This window comes from Anomaloglossus baeobatrachus, chromosome 7, assembly GCF_048569485.1.
Source record: "Anomaloglossus baeobatrachus isolate aAnoBae1 chromosome 7, aAnoBae1.hap1, whole genome shotgun sequence".
In the NCBI taxonomy this organism is placed as follows: Eukaryota; Metazoa; Chordata; class Amphibia; order Anura; family Aromobatidae; genus Anomaloglossus; species Anomaloglossus baeobatrachus.
Window position 1 is genome coordinate 276,949,190 of NC_134359.1, and position 18,343 is coordinate 276,967,532.

General features: G+C 46.9%; 1 protein-coding gene across 1 annotated transcript in view; it reads left to right on the forward strand.

The window, feature by feature from the left end:
* LOC142245460 (uncharacterized) overlaps positions 1-18,343 on the forward strand; it is a 117,514-nt gene that overhangs the window by 24,172 nt on the left and 74,999 nt on the right. Inside the window, exon 4 of the mRNA XM_075318183.1 lies at positions 16,109-16,122. Within this exon, the coding sequence (XP_075174298.1) occupies positions 16,109-16,122 (14 nt within the window). The remainder of the gene's footprint in view (positions 1-16,108; positions 16,123-18,343) is intronic.

Below are 18,343 nucleotides of genomic sequence, written 5' to 3' on the forward strand. Positions count from 1 at the left end.
ATCTTGACATGCTCAGGGGCGCCACACTTCTGCTTAGCTGTTGCGATATCCCGGCATCTGTGGCCATCTTCCATTTGGTGACCAGTGATTTGTTGTCTGCGCTGTATGAAAGTTCCTTGGTGTGATTTTCTCCATCTCCTTTGGTTTATCCCCTCTGGTGTCTTTTTCACTCCCCTCTGTGGATATTTGCGGTGTGCGTGAGTTTCAATTTTACCCCTTGTCTTTGTCTTGTGGTGGAAGGTTTATTATAACGTATCTTGCCCACCCCGAGGTTGGAGGTGCGGGGGTATTAAGGCCCCGTCACACACAGAGATAAATCTTTGGCAGATCTGTGGTTGCATTGAAATAATGAACATATTGTTCCATTTGTACACAGCCACAAACCTGGCACTGATTGTCCACAATTTCACTGCAACCACAGATCTGCCGCAGATTTATCTCTGTGTGTGACAGGACCTTTAGGTCAGGGCCCGGCAGGACATAGGGCCAGGCCGGGGGCCTGGACCTCCCTACCATTAAGGGTACCTTTAGGGTGAGGGTGAGTGCAGGGGTCCCAGTCTTAAAGCCAACATGTGTCCCCCTGTGTCCCAAAGTCACCCGTGACAATTTCATTGAGACCCATGGAAAAAATGTTTGGAGACCATATATCCAATGTAATTTGCACTTTTTTTCAATAATATGAAACCTACAGTGTTTTGTTTTTTTCTTGTAAGGCCACGTTCACACATTGAGTATTTTGTGAGATTTCGCCTCAATATTTGTAGCCAAAACCAGGAGAGGAACAATCAGAGGAAAAGTATAATCATCTCTACGTTTGCTCGGCGTCACCAGTCCGGTCCTTGGCGCATCTTCAGATCACTGCCGCTTATGCCGAAGTCCTCAGATCTTTCAGACGATGCAGAGACTTTGATGAGGAGTGGTAGGATACTACGATAGTTTATGGTGTCCTTATGTCACTGTGCGGTGACCTTGTGTGCGCATGCGTAGTATGAGAAGCCGCGATACAAAGATGTGGTGAGGACTCAATGTGTGACGGTGAGGAGAGACTTAAAGGGGTATTCCCATCTCCAAGATCCTCTCTCAATATGTAATAATATAGCAAATACCTCCAATTAGAAATATTGTATAGTTCTCCTGATTAGCAATGTCGTCTTCTACCTCATGTGCAGGGCATTGCAGCTTAGGAATCCATCCTTATATCCATGAGTTACCTTCAGAATGAGGTAACTCATTATAGTTTGTTAGTTGCTCATGGTTGTAATCATAGATACCTAAGCTGCAATGCCCTGCACATGAGGTAAGAGATATGGCTAATCAGGAGAACTATACTACATTCCTAATTGGAGGTATTTGCTATATTATTACATATTGAGAGAGGATCTTGGAGATGGGAATACCCCTTTCAGTAGTGTCCCTGTAGACTCCACATATAGAGTCCCCCATAACAATGCAGCAGACATATTTACCTTCATAAATTTGCAGGGGCAGCAGAGCACTTGCACCTCTCACATTTTTACCTGTGTAGATTAGACATGAGCAATTCTGCAATTTCTATTATGAAACTATTTCCACAGAATATAGAAAAAAAAAGCGAAAATGCAGATCTAAACAAAAGACAAGGCAAAAAGGAAAATGGAGCTGTTGCCAGTGGCAACCAATCAGAATCCAGCTTACATATTACTAGAGTCAGTTATAAAATGAAAGCAGTTAGCTGATTGGTTGCTACAGGGAATCGCTTCACTTTTATTCAGCACCATGCTTTTTTATGCTACTTCCGCTTACATCTACCACATCAATAAAAAAAAGCATAAAAGGCAGATAAAAATTATACAATCACATCACATATGTATTGCCAGTACTAAATATGGCGGCTTACGGTGTACCATCTTAACCAAAATAGTGCAGAAAAAGTACGCTTTTTATGTTACGCCCGCCCCAGTCGCGTCTTCGTTTGTTCATTGGTGCACCAGGCTGTCAGTCTAATTGTGCAGACTCCCGATTGGCTGCACCCTTGTGCCCGCACACAGTCAGTGCTACTGTTTAGCTTCCTGCTGGTGCTGAGCTCGAGGTGAGTGTGCGGGTCCGGTGTAACCGGCGGCCTCGTTGGTGCACAGCATGATGGGAGTTGTGGTCCACAGCCTCAGTGGAGTCGTTACCGCAGCGGGGACGGGAGCGCGGCTGTCTCTGGCCTCTTCTATGGCTGCGGCTCTGTTTGCAGGACTTTTATGTGTATCTGGGGCTCTAATAACTTTTTATCATGCGGTTTTGCCCCATTCACGGCCCTGCGGAATGCATTAACCCTTTCTCTCCGGAAATTTTTTGTTTTTCTGCTTTTTTCTTTAAGAGCCACAATCCCCCTCATCCTCTCCCCCCTATGGGGGCTTGTTTTTCTGTCTTTTAGTTTTTTGTTGGGTTTTTTTTTTGCAGGACTAGTTGTAGCTTTGCTTGACGTCTTTAGGCCCTGTGCGCACTTACCGGATTTTGCCGCGGATTTTTCGCGGATTTGCTGCATGTTTCGCTGCAGAAAATGTTCATAACATCTCTGCAGTGAATCACCAGAAAATCCTATGGAGAAAAAAAATCCTGTGCGCACTGGGCGGAATTTGACAGCTGCATGTTTTGCTGCGGGAATCCCGCAGCAAAAACAAGTGCATGTCACTTCTTTTCCGCACATCGCTGCGGGATTTCACTCCATTGACTCCAATGTAATCATGAAATCCCGCAGGGAATAACGCAGGCAGCAAATTCTGTGCGGTTCACTGCGTTTCCCTGCATTATTCCCTGCGGTATTTCGCGGTTTACCTCTGGTAATGTACATCGCCTGTCTGCGGTTTGCAGGGAAGTGATGTCATTACAGGAAGAGGAAGCCGTGCAGAGTAAACACACACACAGACATCACAGACATAGAACACATAGACACAGACACATAGAACACACATAGAAAGAAAACGGACATATAGAAAACAAAGAACGTGGGCTCCGCTGCATATTTACCTTCCAGCTGAGGTAAGCACACAGCGGCGGCCCGGTATTCTCAGGCTGGGGAGGGAGAGGGGCAGGGGTAATGTCCCCTGCCTCACTCCCCCTCCGGCAGCCGAGAATATCAGCCGCAGCTGCCCCGGCACTGTCGCATGCATTATGCGGCAGCACCGGCGTGTCCCCGGCTCTTCCTGCCGCCGTGTAGCAGTGGCAGCAAGGTAATACAAGGGGTTAATGGTGATGGGGGACCACCGCCATTAACCCCAGGCTTGATCATGGCAGCGTCTATGTGACAGCTGACATGATCAACCCGGAAATAAAGTGAAAAAAACACACACACCGAAAAATCCTTTATTTTAAATAAAACAAACAAGCCTCGTTCACCATTTTATTAACCCCTCCCGCACCAAAGCTCCGGCGTAATCCACAGGTCCTGCGCTGCTTCCATCCAGCCGCGACTGTCACAGACACAGCGCTCAATGAATGCAGCAGACAGCAGAGGTAATTACCGGTCATTTCCCACGGCCGGTAATGTGAACTCACTGCCGACCGTGGGAAATGCAGCAATCTGTCCTCTATCTATCTATCTATCCCTCTATCTATCTATCTATCTATCTATCTATCCCTCTATCTATCTATCTATCTATCTATCCCTCTATCTATTCTTCTGTCTATCTACTATCTCAGAATTAAATGACTTTTTTTTTTTTCAATGTGCTTTATTGCATTGAATGCAATAAAGCACATACCAACCCGCACGCGGCAAAACCGCGGCAATACCGCGAATAATACCGCGGTAAAACCGCAGCAAACCGCATGCGGTTTTCGGGTGCGGTTTCCCGCGGTTTTTTACCGCAGGTGCGGTAATCTTTGAGAGCATGCGGAATTTTCTCAAGAAAATTCCATTTCCCAGTGCGCACATAGCCTTAATTTCAACATCTAATTTGCGGTATTATTGGGAAAAAATCCAAATAGTAGGAAATGACCAAAAAAAATAAACACTTTTTTTTTTTTTACAGCATTTGAACAAGACTCTCCAGTTCATTGGAATCTGTGTTACCAAACCTGTTTTTTTTTTGTCTTTAAACTATTTTACTAGGCTAAGTAAAAATGGTGAGAAAATAAAAATTGGCCCTCATTTTCTGAGAACTGTAAATATTATATAATCACCGCTCCTAAAATGATACCCTAAAATAGCACCAATAAATAAACTAAAAATAGAATAAAAAACTACAGCTTGGCATAGCAAAAAAAATAAATATATTATAAATAAAATAAACATTAAAATATATTATTATTTATATATATATATATAATATAATATATATATATATATATATATATATATATATATATATATATATATATTTAATAAAGAGATTTATTTATTTTTTTTGTTTTGTTGCTATGCCAAGCTGTAGTTTTTATTGATTCTATTTTGGGGTATGTTTTATTATTTTTTTATTGCAACCTTAGGGATTTAGGAGCAGTGATTTTATATACAGAGGAACCTTGGGTAACGAGAACAATCCGTTCTGGGACTGTGCTTGTAAACCAAGTTACTCGTTCAGCAAAGCAAGAATTCCCATAGGAAACCATTACAATGCAGACAATTAGTTAAATGTCCTATCCTGGTCCTCTAAGGTGTCATTCCACACATGCACAAACGCACACATACAAACACATACACACAAACACGCACGGAAACGCACATATTATATGCTCACCTTACCTTCCGTTCCATCACCGGTCTCCTGGGACTTGCTGTTCTCTGGTGCGGGCCGTGTATCGGGTTACCATAACGACGAGGGAGGAACTTCCTGCCTGAGCGCTGACGTCAAAGGCAGAGCCACTTGCCTCTGATTGGCCAGCGCGCTGCCTTTGAGTAGCGGTGACAGGAAGTTCCTGCTTCGTCGCTATGGATGCCAATGCACAGCGCGGAGCGCAGCGGCGAACTACAGGACCCAGGAGGCCGCGATGAAATGGAAGGTACACATATTATGCTCACCTTACCTTACGTTCCATCACCGGCCTCCTGGGTCTTGTAGTTCGCTGCGAGCACGTCGCGATGTACCCGGGAACTACAAGAACCATGAGGCCGGTGATGGAACGGAAGGTAAGGTGAGCATAAGGGTATGTGCGCACGTTGCTTTTTACCTGCTTTTTACCTGCTTTTTTGCTGCTTTTTCTTCTGCGCTGTTTAATGCCAAAATGGATGTGTTCTTCTATTCAAGCAAAGTCTATGGGAATTTGGGTTTCTTGTTCACACTATGTTGTTCAAAATGCTGCCTTTTTGTGGCAGAACTTTGGTCAAAAACTCAGCTTTTCAAAGAAGCAACATGTCAATTGTTTTTGCCATTTGGGTTTTGCACTGCAAAGCTGGGTTTTTGACCAAAGTTCTGCCACAAAAAGGCAGCATTTTGAACAACAATAGTGTGAACAAGAAACCCAAATTCCCATAGACTTTGCTTGAATAGAAGAACACATCCATTTTGGCATTAAACAGCGCAGAAGAAAAAGCAGCAAAAAAGCAGGTAAAAAGCAGGTAAAAAGCAACGTGCGCACATACCCTAATACTGTATGTGTGTTTGTGTGGACTGCAAGTGCGGGTTAGAGCGCGGTGGATGGACGGAACCGGAAGTGTGTGCGGTGAGGATTTCGCTCGCACATCAAAGCTTTCTCGTAAACTGGGTTACAAATTTACAGAAAGCTTTGCTTGTTAAGCGAAATTCTCATTAAGTGGGTTACTTGTTAAGCGAGGTACCACTGTATAAAAAAAAAAAAAAAAAAGATTAAGAGAACTTTGTATTTTGCTAGTAGTGGATTTTCATGAACACAGATAGCAAGTGTGTACGCACGCACGTATATACACGCACACACACACGCACGTATATACACACACGCACGTGCACATGCACACACGCACGTATATACACACACGCACGTATACACACGCACACGCACGTATATACACGCGCACACACACACGCACGTATATACATACACGCACGTATATACACGCACACACACGTATATACATACACGCACGTATATACACGCACAAACACACACATGTATATACACGCACACACACACACGTATATACATACACGCACGGATATACACGCATGTGCACGCACGTATATACACATGCACACACGTATATATACACACGCACGTATATACACATGCACACACGTATATATACACACGCACGTATATACACACACGCACGTATATACTCACGTACACACACACACACACACACACGGCCATTTTTATGGATACATCTAAATAAAATGGGAATGGTTGGTGATATCAACTTCCTGTTTGTGGCTCATTAGTATATGGGAGGGGGGAAACGTTTCAAGATGGGTGGTGACCATGGCGGCCATTTTGAAGTCAGCCATTTTGGATCCAACTTTATTTTTTCCAATGGGGAAAGGGTCATGTAACATCAAACTTATTGAGAATGTCACAAGAAAAACCATGGTGTGCTTGATTTTAACATAACTTTATTCGTTGATTAGTTCTTTACAATTTTATGACCACTTATACTGTAAAATGTGTTCAAAGTGCTGCCCATTGTGTTGGATTGTCAATGCAACCCTCTTCTCCATCTCTTGACACACTGATAGCAACACCGCAGAAGAAATGCTAGCACAGGCTGCCAGTATCCGTTGTTTCGGATGCTTCACATCGACAATTCCCTTCAGATGACCCCAAAGATAAATGTCTAAGGGGGTCAGATCAGGAGACCTTGGTGGCCATTCAACTGACCCACGATGACCAATCCACTTTCCAGGACACTGGTCATGTAGGAATGCTCAGACCTGACACCCATAATGTGGGTGGTGCAGCATCTTGCTGAAAAAATTCAGGGAACGTCATCTTCAGTGCATAAAGAACAGACACTGGAAGCCTGTGCTAGCATTTCTTCTGCGGTGTTACTATCAGTGTGTCAACAGTGGGAGAAGAGGGTTGCATTGACAATCCAACACAATGGGCAGCACTTTGAACACATTTTTATAAGTGATCATAAAATTGTAAATGACTAATGAACGAATAAAGTTATGTTAAAACCAAGCACTCCATTGTTTTTCTTGTGAAATTCTAACTTAGTTTGATGTGTTACATGACCCTCTTCCCATTGGAAAACATAAAGTTGGATCCAAAATGCCGACTTCAAAATGGCCGCAATGGTCACCACCCATCTTGAAAAATTTCCCCCCTCCCATATACAGTGGAACCTCAGGTAATGAGAAACCCGGCTTGCGAGTATTTCGCTTAACGAGCAAAGCTTGCTGTACACATGTAACTCGGTTTACGAGCAAGCTTTGCCGTACAAGCAAAATACTCACCGCACACACTTCCGGTTCCGTACATCCACCGACCTCTGACCCGCTCTTGCAGTTCGCACAAACACATATTATGCTCACCTTACCTTCCGTTCCATCGCCGGCCCCCCGGTTCTTGTAGTTCGCCGGTACAGGATGTGTATAGGGTAACCATCGCGACGATGGAGGAACTTCGGCTGTCAGCCGCTACTCAAAGGCAGTGCACTGACCAATCAGAGGCAAGCGGCTCCTGCCTTTGACGTCAGCGCTCTGGGAGCGGAAGTTCCAGCATTGATCGCGATGGTTACCCGATACACTTCCTGTACCGGAGAACTGCAAGAACCAGGAGGCCGGCGATGGAACGGAAGGTAAGGTGAGCATAATATGTGTGTGTTTGTGTGCGTGTGTAGAATGGCACAATAGGGGACCTGGATGGGACATTTAACAAGTTGTGGAACAAATTGTCTGCATTGCAATGATTTCCTATGGGAATTCTTGCTTTGCTAGACGAGGAACTTATTTAACAAGCCACTCCCAGAATGGATTGTTCTCCTTAACCAAGGTTCCACTGCACTAATGAGCCACAAACAGGAAGTTGATATCACCAACCATTCCCATTTTATTTAGGTGTATCCATATAAAGGACCCACCGCGTGCGTGCCTAGGCTATGAATCAATAGTCCGATATAATAAGATGGGCTGTCTCTGTATAACCATTGCTTAAATGCTATCATGTATACCAGGGTGCACATCCTGGAATGTATTATTGAAACTAAATATGCTAAGCTGAACAATGCAGGCATTCAGGAGGCAGCTCAAACTGGTCTCTTGAGTGTCAGTAACAAGCTACTGACATATGTGCATAGACTTTTGCTTATCTCCAGATGTTTTATCAAGGACAGTATAGTCATACAGGAAACTTTAGCCAAATAAGGGAATAAGTGAAACCAAGTTAGATAATTGGTTAATAGCAATGCGGATGTACTGAGTGAACTGTATAACTGTGTTTTTTTTTTTTAATACACAGGTTAGAAGAGCATTGTGCTTCTCCCGGATAGAGATACGTCTCTGTGTGGTCATTTTTCCTGACTCATAAACATCTATTCAGATCTAATTTGAAATCCTCCTCCGTGACCCTGAGAGACCCCCTAGAGGTCTCCCCCCAACAGTATCTGTAGAGTGACATAGGACTGCAGGTAACATCTGCTACATTATCTTTACTCACGGACTTATTACTATCTGTTTTACTGTGTTATTTATTGTTACATAGGATTGCAAGTGACATCTACTGCATTATCTGTACTCAGAGAGTTATCACTTTGTAATCTGTGATGCTACATAGGACTGCAGGTGATGCCTACTAAATTACCTGTACTTGGAGTGGTATCACTGTGTTATCTGTGGTGTCACATTTTTGTTTGGGTGGGAGGATCGGTGACAAAATGCATATCTTGGAGCTTTGGCCCTTAATCTTCTGTATTCCTACAAATGCCCCTCACAGCCCCTATGGTAAATGTAAGTGTTATATACGGTACGGGACCTCGGCTCTGTTATCTCTTATTGGTCTGTGAACATTTAATATGTCATGTGTGTGCCATGTTCAATTTATGCAATAAAAAAAGGGGACGGGAGTCATGGGAAATGTCATTGCATTGTAATAGGGTTTATTGTATAGGAGTCCAGTGTCCACTGTGTGTTATTTTCTCATTTTGTCTGGAAATGTCTAAGGCCCTGTGCGCACTTACCGGATTTTGCCGCGGATTTGCTGCATGTTTCGCTGCAGAAAATGTTCATAACATCTCTGCAGTGAATAACCAGCAAATCCTATGGAGAAAAAAAATCCTGTGCGCACTAGGCGGAATTTGACAGCTGCATGTTTTGCTGCGGGATTCCCGCAGCAAAAACAAGTGCATGTCACTTCTTTTCCGCACATCGCTGCCGGATTTCACTCCATTGACTCCAATGTTAATCATGAAATCCCGCAGGGAATAACGCAGGCAGCAAATTCTGTGCGGTTCACTGCGTTTTCCTGCGTTATTCCCTGCGGTATTTCGCGGTTTACCTCCGGTAATGTACATCACTTGCTTGCGGTTTTGCAGGGAAGTGATGTCATTACAGGAAGAGGAAGCCGTGCAGAGAGTAAACACAAACACATCACAGACACAGACACACACATCACAGACACATAGATCACATAGACACAGACACATAGAACACACATAGAAAGAAAACGGAAATATAGGAAAAAAAGAACGTGGGCTCCGCTGTATATTTACCGTCCAGCCGAGGTAAGCACACAGCGGCGGCCCGGTATTCTCAGGCTGGGGAGGGAGAGGGGCAGGGTTAATGTCCCCTGCCTCACTCCCCCTCCGGCAGCCGAGAATATCAGCCGCAGCTGCCCCGGCACTGTCGCATGCATTATGCGGCAGTACCGGGAGTGTCCTCGGCTCTTCCTGCCGCCGTGTAGCAGTGGCGGTCAGGGTAATAAGGGGTTAATGGTGGTGGATCACCGCCATTAAACCCAGGCTTGATCATGGCAGCGTCTATGTGACAGCTGACATGATCAACCCGTAAGTAAAGTGAAAAAAACACACACACCGAAAAATCCTTTATTTTAAATAAAACCAACAAGCCTCGTTAACCCTTTTATTAACCTCTCCCGCACCAAAGCTCCGGCGTAATCCACAGCTCCGGCGCTGCTTCCATCCAGCCGCGATGTGTCACAGACACCGCGCTGAATGAAAGCAGCAGACAGCAGAGGTAATTACCGGTCATTTCCCACGGCCGGTAATGTGAACTCACTGCCGACCGTGGGAAATGCAGCGATCTGTCCTCTATCTATCTATCTATCTATCTATCCCTCTATCTGTCTGTCTATCTATCTATCCCTCTGTCTATTCTTCTGTCCATCTATCTACTATCTCAGAATTAAATGACTTTTTTTTTTTTTCTTTTTCAATGTGCTTTATTGCATTGAATGCAATAAAGCACATCCCAACCCGCACGCAGCAAAACCGCGGCAATACCGCGAACAATACCGCGGTGAAACCGCAGCAAACCGCATGCGGTTTTCGGGTGCGGTTTGCCGCGGTTTTTTACCGCGGGTGCGGTAATTTTTGAGAGCATGCGGAATTTTCTCAAGAAAATTCCATTTCCCAGTGCGCACATAGCCTTAGAAGTTCCACCTCACAATCCAGAGGTGCAGGGAGAACATAAACATAAAATGCTATAAAATGCAATTATCCTGATCTCTCCCCTGGAGGTGTCATTACAGGATGGGGGATGAGCAACAAAGGACAGATGTCATGGTTTCACCTCCCCGTCCACATGGCTAAGGGGCGGAGCCTTCTCTCGGGCCTCACTTCCGGAACTTGGATGCTTTAAATTCTGTCATCTCTGGTGAATCAGCGCCGGCTATAAGCTTAGCACTGCTTTGCCTGTGATTGCTGGTCCCTGTGTTTCCTGATCCATCTTTCCCCTGTGCTCTGTTTGTGTTCCGTCCCACCTCCTTCCTTCCCACAATAGCCCCAGTCGTTCCCTCTTCTACCTTCCCGTTCGGTTGCTTCCTCTGGTACTGACCTCGGGCTGACCTTGACCCCACTTTTGCTCGTTCCTCCAGTTTTCTTTCTTACCGTACTGTGTATGACCTGGCCTGCCTGACCATCCCCCGCATGCCCCGTGGCCTCTGTATTCTGGCTGACTCTTCACGGCAGTGCTCCAGCACACACTGTGTGTCCACCTCCATGCTGATTCAGGTCTGTGTAGTGTCTTTTCCTGCAGGGCTCCAGCTCCCCCTGGTGGTAGCCTGACAATAGGTCTTAAAGGGAACCTGTAATTAGATTTGGGGCCTATAAGCTGCAGCCACCACGGGGCTCTTATATACAGTATGTTAGAATGCTGTATATAAGAGCCCAGGCCGCGGTGTAGAATGTAAAAATCCCTTTATAATGCTCACCAAAACAGTCCCTGCGATGGAGTTGGGTCATACGGGCGTCTCCGGTACTGGCGCCTCCTCTTTCGGCCATCTTCGTCCACCTTCTTCTGAATCCTGGGTGCATGACGCCTCCTACGTCATCCACACTTGCTGGCATTGAGGTCATGCGCAGGCGCACTTTGATCTGCCCTGAGCAGAGCAGATCAAAGTATTGAAGTGCGCATGCGCGGGAGCGGCGAGTGTGGATGACGCAGGACGCGTCATGCACACAGGCTTCAGAAGGAGGACGAAGATGGCCGAAAAAGGAGGTGCTGGACCCGGAGAATGGAGACACCCATTTGACCCATCTGCTCCACATTGCCGGTTTAGGTGAGTATTATAAAGTGATTTTTACCTTCTCCGCAGTGGCTTGAGCTCTTATATACAGCATGTTAGAACACTGTATGTAAGAGCCCTCTGGTGGTGGCCGCAGCTTATAGGCCCCAAATCTGCTGACAGGTTCCCTTTAAAAATGTGTCTAAGATTTGTCATTTCATGATGTCAGCGAATTGAAGACTTGTGCTGGCTTCTTCCTCCCCTGGGCACTGGATACTATACACAAAATGTGAGTGTTAGGCTCCCTTCACATTGCAGTTTTACTTACGTTCAGTGGTCCTGTCGGGGCCTCCGTCCGAACCCCCCCTCCCCCCCGCAAAACAGGTTTCGAACATATGCCCCCGACGGTTCAACTGACTATAATGGAGCAGACGGAGTCAGCGTGTGCTCTGTTGGGCAGCATTTTTGGGAGTATACACTTACTGGAGGTGGACACCCAGACATAGTAGACTACGGCTGGGTATCCACCTCCAGAAAGCGTGCATGCCCGAAAATGGTGCCTGACAGAGCACACACTGACGTTGTCTGTTCCATTATGGTCAATGGCCCCGTCGGTGCCTGCGTCCGAAACCCGTTTTGTGTGTGGGGGGGGGGAGAAGTGACCGGATGGAGGCCACTGAACATAGGTAAATAAACGCAACTAGTCCATGTGCTAAGCTAGATTATGTGACGTGAGGGGGTAACTGACGACTTCCTGAAAAGCGTCCATCTAGAACTTTCCACGTGAGTTTTCCTTCTCTCTGTGACTTTTACATTATTTTTTTCACAGTTTTGAAATCCAGGAAAAATCTGAAGAAGATTCATCCTGAAGCCATAATGGAGAAAGAAGAAAGCGATGTGTGGGGAGATGAGCGGTGCAAAGAGGAGGATCCTACAGGTAATCGCCCCACAATATAAATAAGAGCAGAGCCACACTCTCCTCATTCACCGGCCCAGACATCTAGGCTACAGGTTTTATGTTATGTGTTTCCTCACTTTTTGTTGCTGTACATTCCCCCTTTCACCTAAAATACAGATTACACTGGTATACAGTGATTTTGGTGCCAACGATGTTTGAATGTTTTTTATTTAAAGTTGATCGAACCCGCCAAAAACCGGGACCGGCGGATCTCTGCCAGATTTTAAAAAAAGAGTCCGATCCGCTCTGGAATCCAGTGCCCATATAGGTCTATGGGGACCAGAATCCGGAGATTAAAACCGTTTGTGGAGGTGATAGGGGGGTAGGAGCGAGTGAGGCATACTCACCCAGGCGGTGTCATGGCGGCAAACTCCTTCCGGCTCACGCTTTTCCCTTCCGGAGCCGACAATTGAATATTCACTACTTTGCCCGCCCACCGGTGTGTGTAATTGGTTGCAGTTAGACGCTCCCCCACACTGAGTGGCAGCGTGGTAGCTGACTGCAACCAATCACAGGCACCAGGATGGCCGGTGGGTGGAGAAAGCAGTGTATTCCTCAGAAGTGTGACTCCGTTTTTTTTAAATTTAAATAAATAATTTAAAAAAAAAAAAGCAAACTACTTGCGGTACCCCCCATTATAAAGCTGGCTGGGGGCTGGTATTCTCAGCCCGTAGCCACTCGGTATTGCCGCATCTATTAGATGTGACAATCCTGGTGCGATACCGGCTCTTCTGGATTGCCCTGGAGCGGTGGCAATCGGGGTAATAAGGGGTTAATAGCAGCGCACACTGTATTCACCCCAAACACTTTGTAGCTCTGGCGTAATCCACACGAGGTTCCATGCCGCTTCAGCTCTGCTACATCCCACAGCTTGCAGACATAGAGCATGACCGCTGGCTGTGCAGACAATGAGTGAACCGCGATGACTGCAGGCAGACACTGTCACAGGCTGGGGGCTGCAACCAATCAGACAAGAGGACGGCCGGTGTGTGGGGAAAGCAGTACAAGTGTTTACGGGTCAGTATGGTGAGCGTGCATGTAGACAGAAACACATGCACGCTCCTGTCAGAAGTGTGTGCAGCTGTGGCGGTGATGCGCTGTCAGACTCGTGCGGGTCTGACATGGCATCACCCGGCATGGCCTGTCGCTCTCTGAGCATGAGCGTGCATGTACCTAGAAACACATGTACGCTCCTGTCAGAAGTGTGTGCGGCTGTGCCGGTGATGCAATGTCAGACTCGTGTGAGTCCCTCGCTTTTTTTATAGTTAAATGAATAATGAAAAAAAAAAAAGACATGCAGTCCCCCTCAATTTTCATCTTCAGCCATGATAAAGCCGGCTGGGGTCTGGTATTCTCAGCCCGCACCCACCCGATATTGCCGTATCGATTAGATGTGACAATCCTGGTGCGATACCGGCTCTTCCCGTTGGCCTGGGGTGGTGCAAATTGGGGTAATATGGGGTTAATAGCAGCTCACAGCTGCTACTAAGCTCTAGGTTTGTGATGGCACAGGCGTCTATCAGATACCTGCATTACACAAACCTGTAAATGAATGTAAATAAACACACACACACACACACACACACACACACACAGAAAAGTCCTTTATTTGGAATAAAGTACAAAACGCACCCTCTTTCACCATTTTATTAACCCCAACACAGCCCTCCAGGTCCGGCGTAAGCCACACGAGGTCCCACGATGACGCATCCAGCTTCGCTACAACTCACAGCTAGCAGCCATAGAAAAGACTGCCAGCTCTGAGTGTAGCCTATTACTGAGCCGCGATGAGCGATGACTGCAGGCAGAGCTGTCACAGGCTGGGGGCGCGTCAGCCTGCAACCAATCACAGACGAGAGGACAGCCGGTGGGTGGGGAAAACACGGAAAGCTGTGTGTATACGATGCACAGTATAGGAAGTGAATGCGCGACCTGGAAGCAGTGTGCCGCCATGACACCTAGCCTCGGTAAATATGAAACTGTCGCTTATTTCTTATTTTCTTAATTTTTACTTTAATTCCCGAATCCGGATCATGCACCCGGAATCCCAGGTCTGGGTCCGGCACCCAGATATCTTTGAAACAGCGAGGATTCAGACTTTTAAAGTCCGGATCGGCTCAGCCCTTTTTATATTGTGTTTCTGGTGCCGATTAAAGGGGTTATCCGGCTTCTTTGACACTTTTTTTTTTATTTCCCTATTGGGCTACATTGGGGCAGGTGAATAGATAGAGACCACTTACTTGCCCTGCTGTCAGCCCCTCTCCCCCGGCTCAGAGTGGTCATGTGACCGCTCCTGCCGCGATTTTGCTGATTCCGGTCATTTCATGTCTACATGGGCAGGGCCATGTTGACATGCAAATCTGGAACAGCATGTCTCCTCCCTGCTGGGCTGTACAGTGCGATGAGCCCCGCCCCCTTCCCTGCACCCTCCCACACATTCCCCCGCACCTCCAGTAACCTCCCCCTGCACTGCTGTGGGGTCCGTGATCTGGGGGCGGGGCCTGGCGGCAGCTGCCGTGGTGTCAGCTCCAGCACAGGATCACACATTCAAATGTACCGGCATCGCAGATCACCGATCACCGATCACAGATGCCGGTACATTTGAAAGTGCTGATGAGAAGCAGCGCAGCTTCTCATCACTGTCCCTCCCGCTGTCTGTGCTCTCTTCAGCACAGCGGTGACGTCACTACTGTGCTGAAGAGAGCACAGACAGCGCGCGAACGTGCAGGAGCCGTGGGGACCGAGGACAGGTGAGTATGTACTCCACATGTGTTCCAGATGGGGATGGGGATGGGGGGGGGGGTTGCATATGTGTGCGTGTGCAGAGCCATTTGTGTGCGTGTGCAGAGCCATATGTGTGCGTGTGCGGTGCAGAGCCATATGTGTGCGTGTGCGGTACAGAGCCATATGTGTGCGGTGCAGAGCCATATGTGTGCATGTGCGGTGCAGAGCCATATGTGTGCGTGTGCGGTACAGAGCCATATGTGTGCGTGTGCGGTACAGAGCCATATGTGTGCGTGTGCGGTACAGAGCCATATGTGTGCGTGTCCGGTACAGAGCCATATGTGTGCGTGTGCGGTACAGAGCCATATGTGTGCGTGTGCGGTACAGAGCCATATGTGTGCATGTGCGGTACAGAGCCATATGTGTGCGGTACAGAGCCATATGTGTGCGTGTGCGGTACAGAGCCATATGTGTGCGGTACAGAGCCATATGTGTGCGTGTGCGGTACAGAGCCATATGTGTGCGGTGCAGAGCCATATGTGTGCGGTGCAGAGCCTGGTGTGGGGCTGTTATTTGCAATGCTGTAGTGATACCAGGTCAGGTGCTGGGGAAGAATACTGACAGGGAATGTGTGTGCAGGGGGCGGGCAGAGGGTGGGGCTGGACACTGGGGCGGGGCTGGACACTGGGGCGGGGCTGGACACTGGGGCGGGGCTGGACACTGGGGCGGGGCTGGACACTGGGGCGGGGCTGGACACTGGGGCGGGGCTGGACACTGGGGCGGGGCTGGACACTGGGGCGGGGCTGGACACTGGGGCGGGGCTGGACACTGAGGCTGGGCGGTGACAGCTGTGACTGGGAGGTTCAGCACAGGAAGTGGTCATGTTTGCTGGATCTGAATGTAAACAAGGTGCTGCAGAGAATAAAGGGATAATTCAAGAGGAACAAAAGTTAGAAAACAAAAAATAACAATGTGGGTGTGATTTATATGACAATACAGCACAGATAAACTCAAACATTTTTGTTAAGCTAATGTCGGAAAACTCCTTTAAGAATATGCCACATTGGCTCTAGTTTGTAAGATATTTAATAGTTAATTAACCAACGCAACACGATTGAAAAGCATTTAGAATTGCAAGAATATTATTTTGTTACTAGTAAGTAGACAATCTAAAATCGTACAAAAAAAGAAATGAGAAGATCTCTCCCATGATCTGTTTGTACCAAGGACTATGACAAGAACAAGGGGGCATTCTTTTCGATTGGAGGAAAGAAAATTCCTACATCAGCATAGAAGAGGGTTCTTCACGGTAAGAGCAGTGAGGCTCTGGAACTCTCTTCCTGAGGAAGTGGTGATGGCCAACTCACTGAATGAATTTAAGAGAGGAATGGATGCATTTCTTGTTAGCAAAAGTATAGAAGGTTATAAATAGCATAATCTTACAGGTAGATAGAAGAGCGACCAAGATTATTAGAGGAATGGGTGGGCTGCAATACCAAGACAGGTTATTAAACTTGGGGTTAGTTAGTTAGGAAAAACAAAGGCTTAGGGGGATCTAATCACAATGTATAAATATATGAGGGGACAGTACAGAGACCTTTCCAAAGATCTCTTTACACCTAGGCCTGCGACTGGAACACGGGGGCATCCGCTACGTCTTGAGGAAAGAATGTTTAATCATAATCACAGAGGAGGATTCTTTACTGTACGAGCAGTGAGACTATGGAACTCTCTGCCGTATGATGTTGTATTGAGGGATTCACAAGTAAAATTTAAGCAGAGCCTGGACGCCTTTCTTGAAAAATATAATATTACCAGTTATGTATATTAGATTTTATGACAGGGTGTTGATCCAGGGAACTAGTCTGATTGCCGGATGTGGAGTCAGGAAGGAATTTTTTTCCCCATTGGAGCTTATTTGACACATTAGGTTTTTTTTGCCTTCCTCTGGATCAACATGTTAGGCTACGGGTTGAACTAGATGGACTTAGAGTCTCCCTTCAACCTTAAAAACTATGAAAACTATGAAACTATGAAGTACCTAATAGTATAATTAGCGCCAACAATCATTTCTTCCCTTGTAGGCCGTGACACTCTTGGCCAATGCTCTTGCGTTGCCCGGCTATCCCAGAGGCACATGAAGCTTGGATATTTTGTGTATCCAGATTTTTGTCCAAACAAGAAGTTCACCATCTTCAGATCAACAGAAATCGACCACTGATGTTCATGATAATACGATTTTTACATGTTCATATTCTTTAATGTTTCCCTTGTCGGTGTAGTGGTAGGCTTCTTATCTGCGATGCGAGAGGTTGTGGGTTCAAAGCCCAGTGAAAGCCCTGGGACTCTGTGTGGTTGTATCCAATGGTAGCCTTCAAATACTCCATACACGACCAAGAATTCATCTTTTCTGCATGTGAAGAAAGATGCTCTTTAAAAAACAACCTCTCAGCTACAAAAACACTATTAAAGGGAACCTGTCATCAGAAATTTAGCTATAAAGCTAAAAGTTCCCCCCTCTGCAGCTCCTGGGCTGCATTCTAGGAAGCTTCCTATAGTTTTTGTGGCCCCTTTTATTCCAAAATAAATAGTTTACAAACTTGTACCTTTTCGTATGCAAATTTCTTAAATCTTCCATGGGGGCGGGCTGCCTGATGTACGTTGCTGTCCCCCTGCCGATTTACGCCGCCCCCGAACGCTGAATTTCAAACCTCAGGACGCCGCCCCTGGGCGCCCGTGGTCCCGCGCATGCGCTGTGCTACTGTAGCGGTGCCATGCACGTGTGACCGCTAGTGACACTTTGCGCGGGCACGAGGTTATGGGCGGCGCTGTGAGTGTCATCAGCAAGTGCCGCCCATAACCTCGTGACCGCACTTTCCCCTCTTCCTCCAGCGTTCTGCGCAAACGCTCGCTGGCCAGATGACCGGACGTCACCTCCTTCCCATCCTGCTCAGCAGCAGGAAATAGATGGGAGGAGCGGACGGAGCAGTCGGTGCCTGCGCAAAAGCGTCACCAGCGGTCACACGTGCACGCAGTGCACGGCACCGCTACAGTAGCACAGCGCATGCGCGGGACCACGGGCGCCCAGGGGCGGCG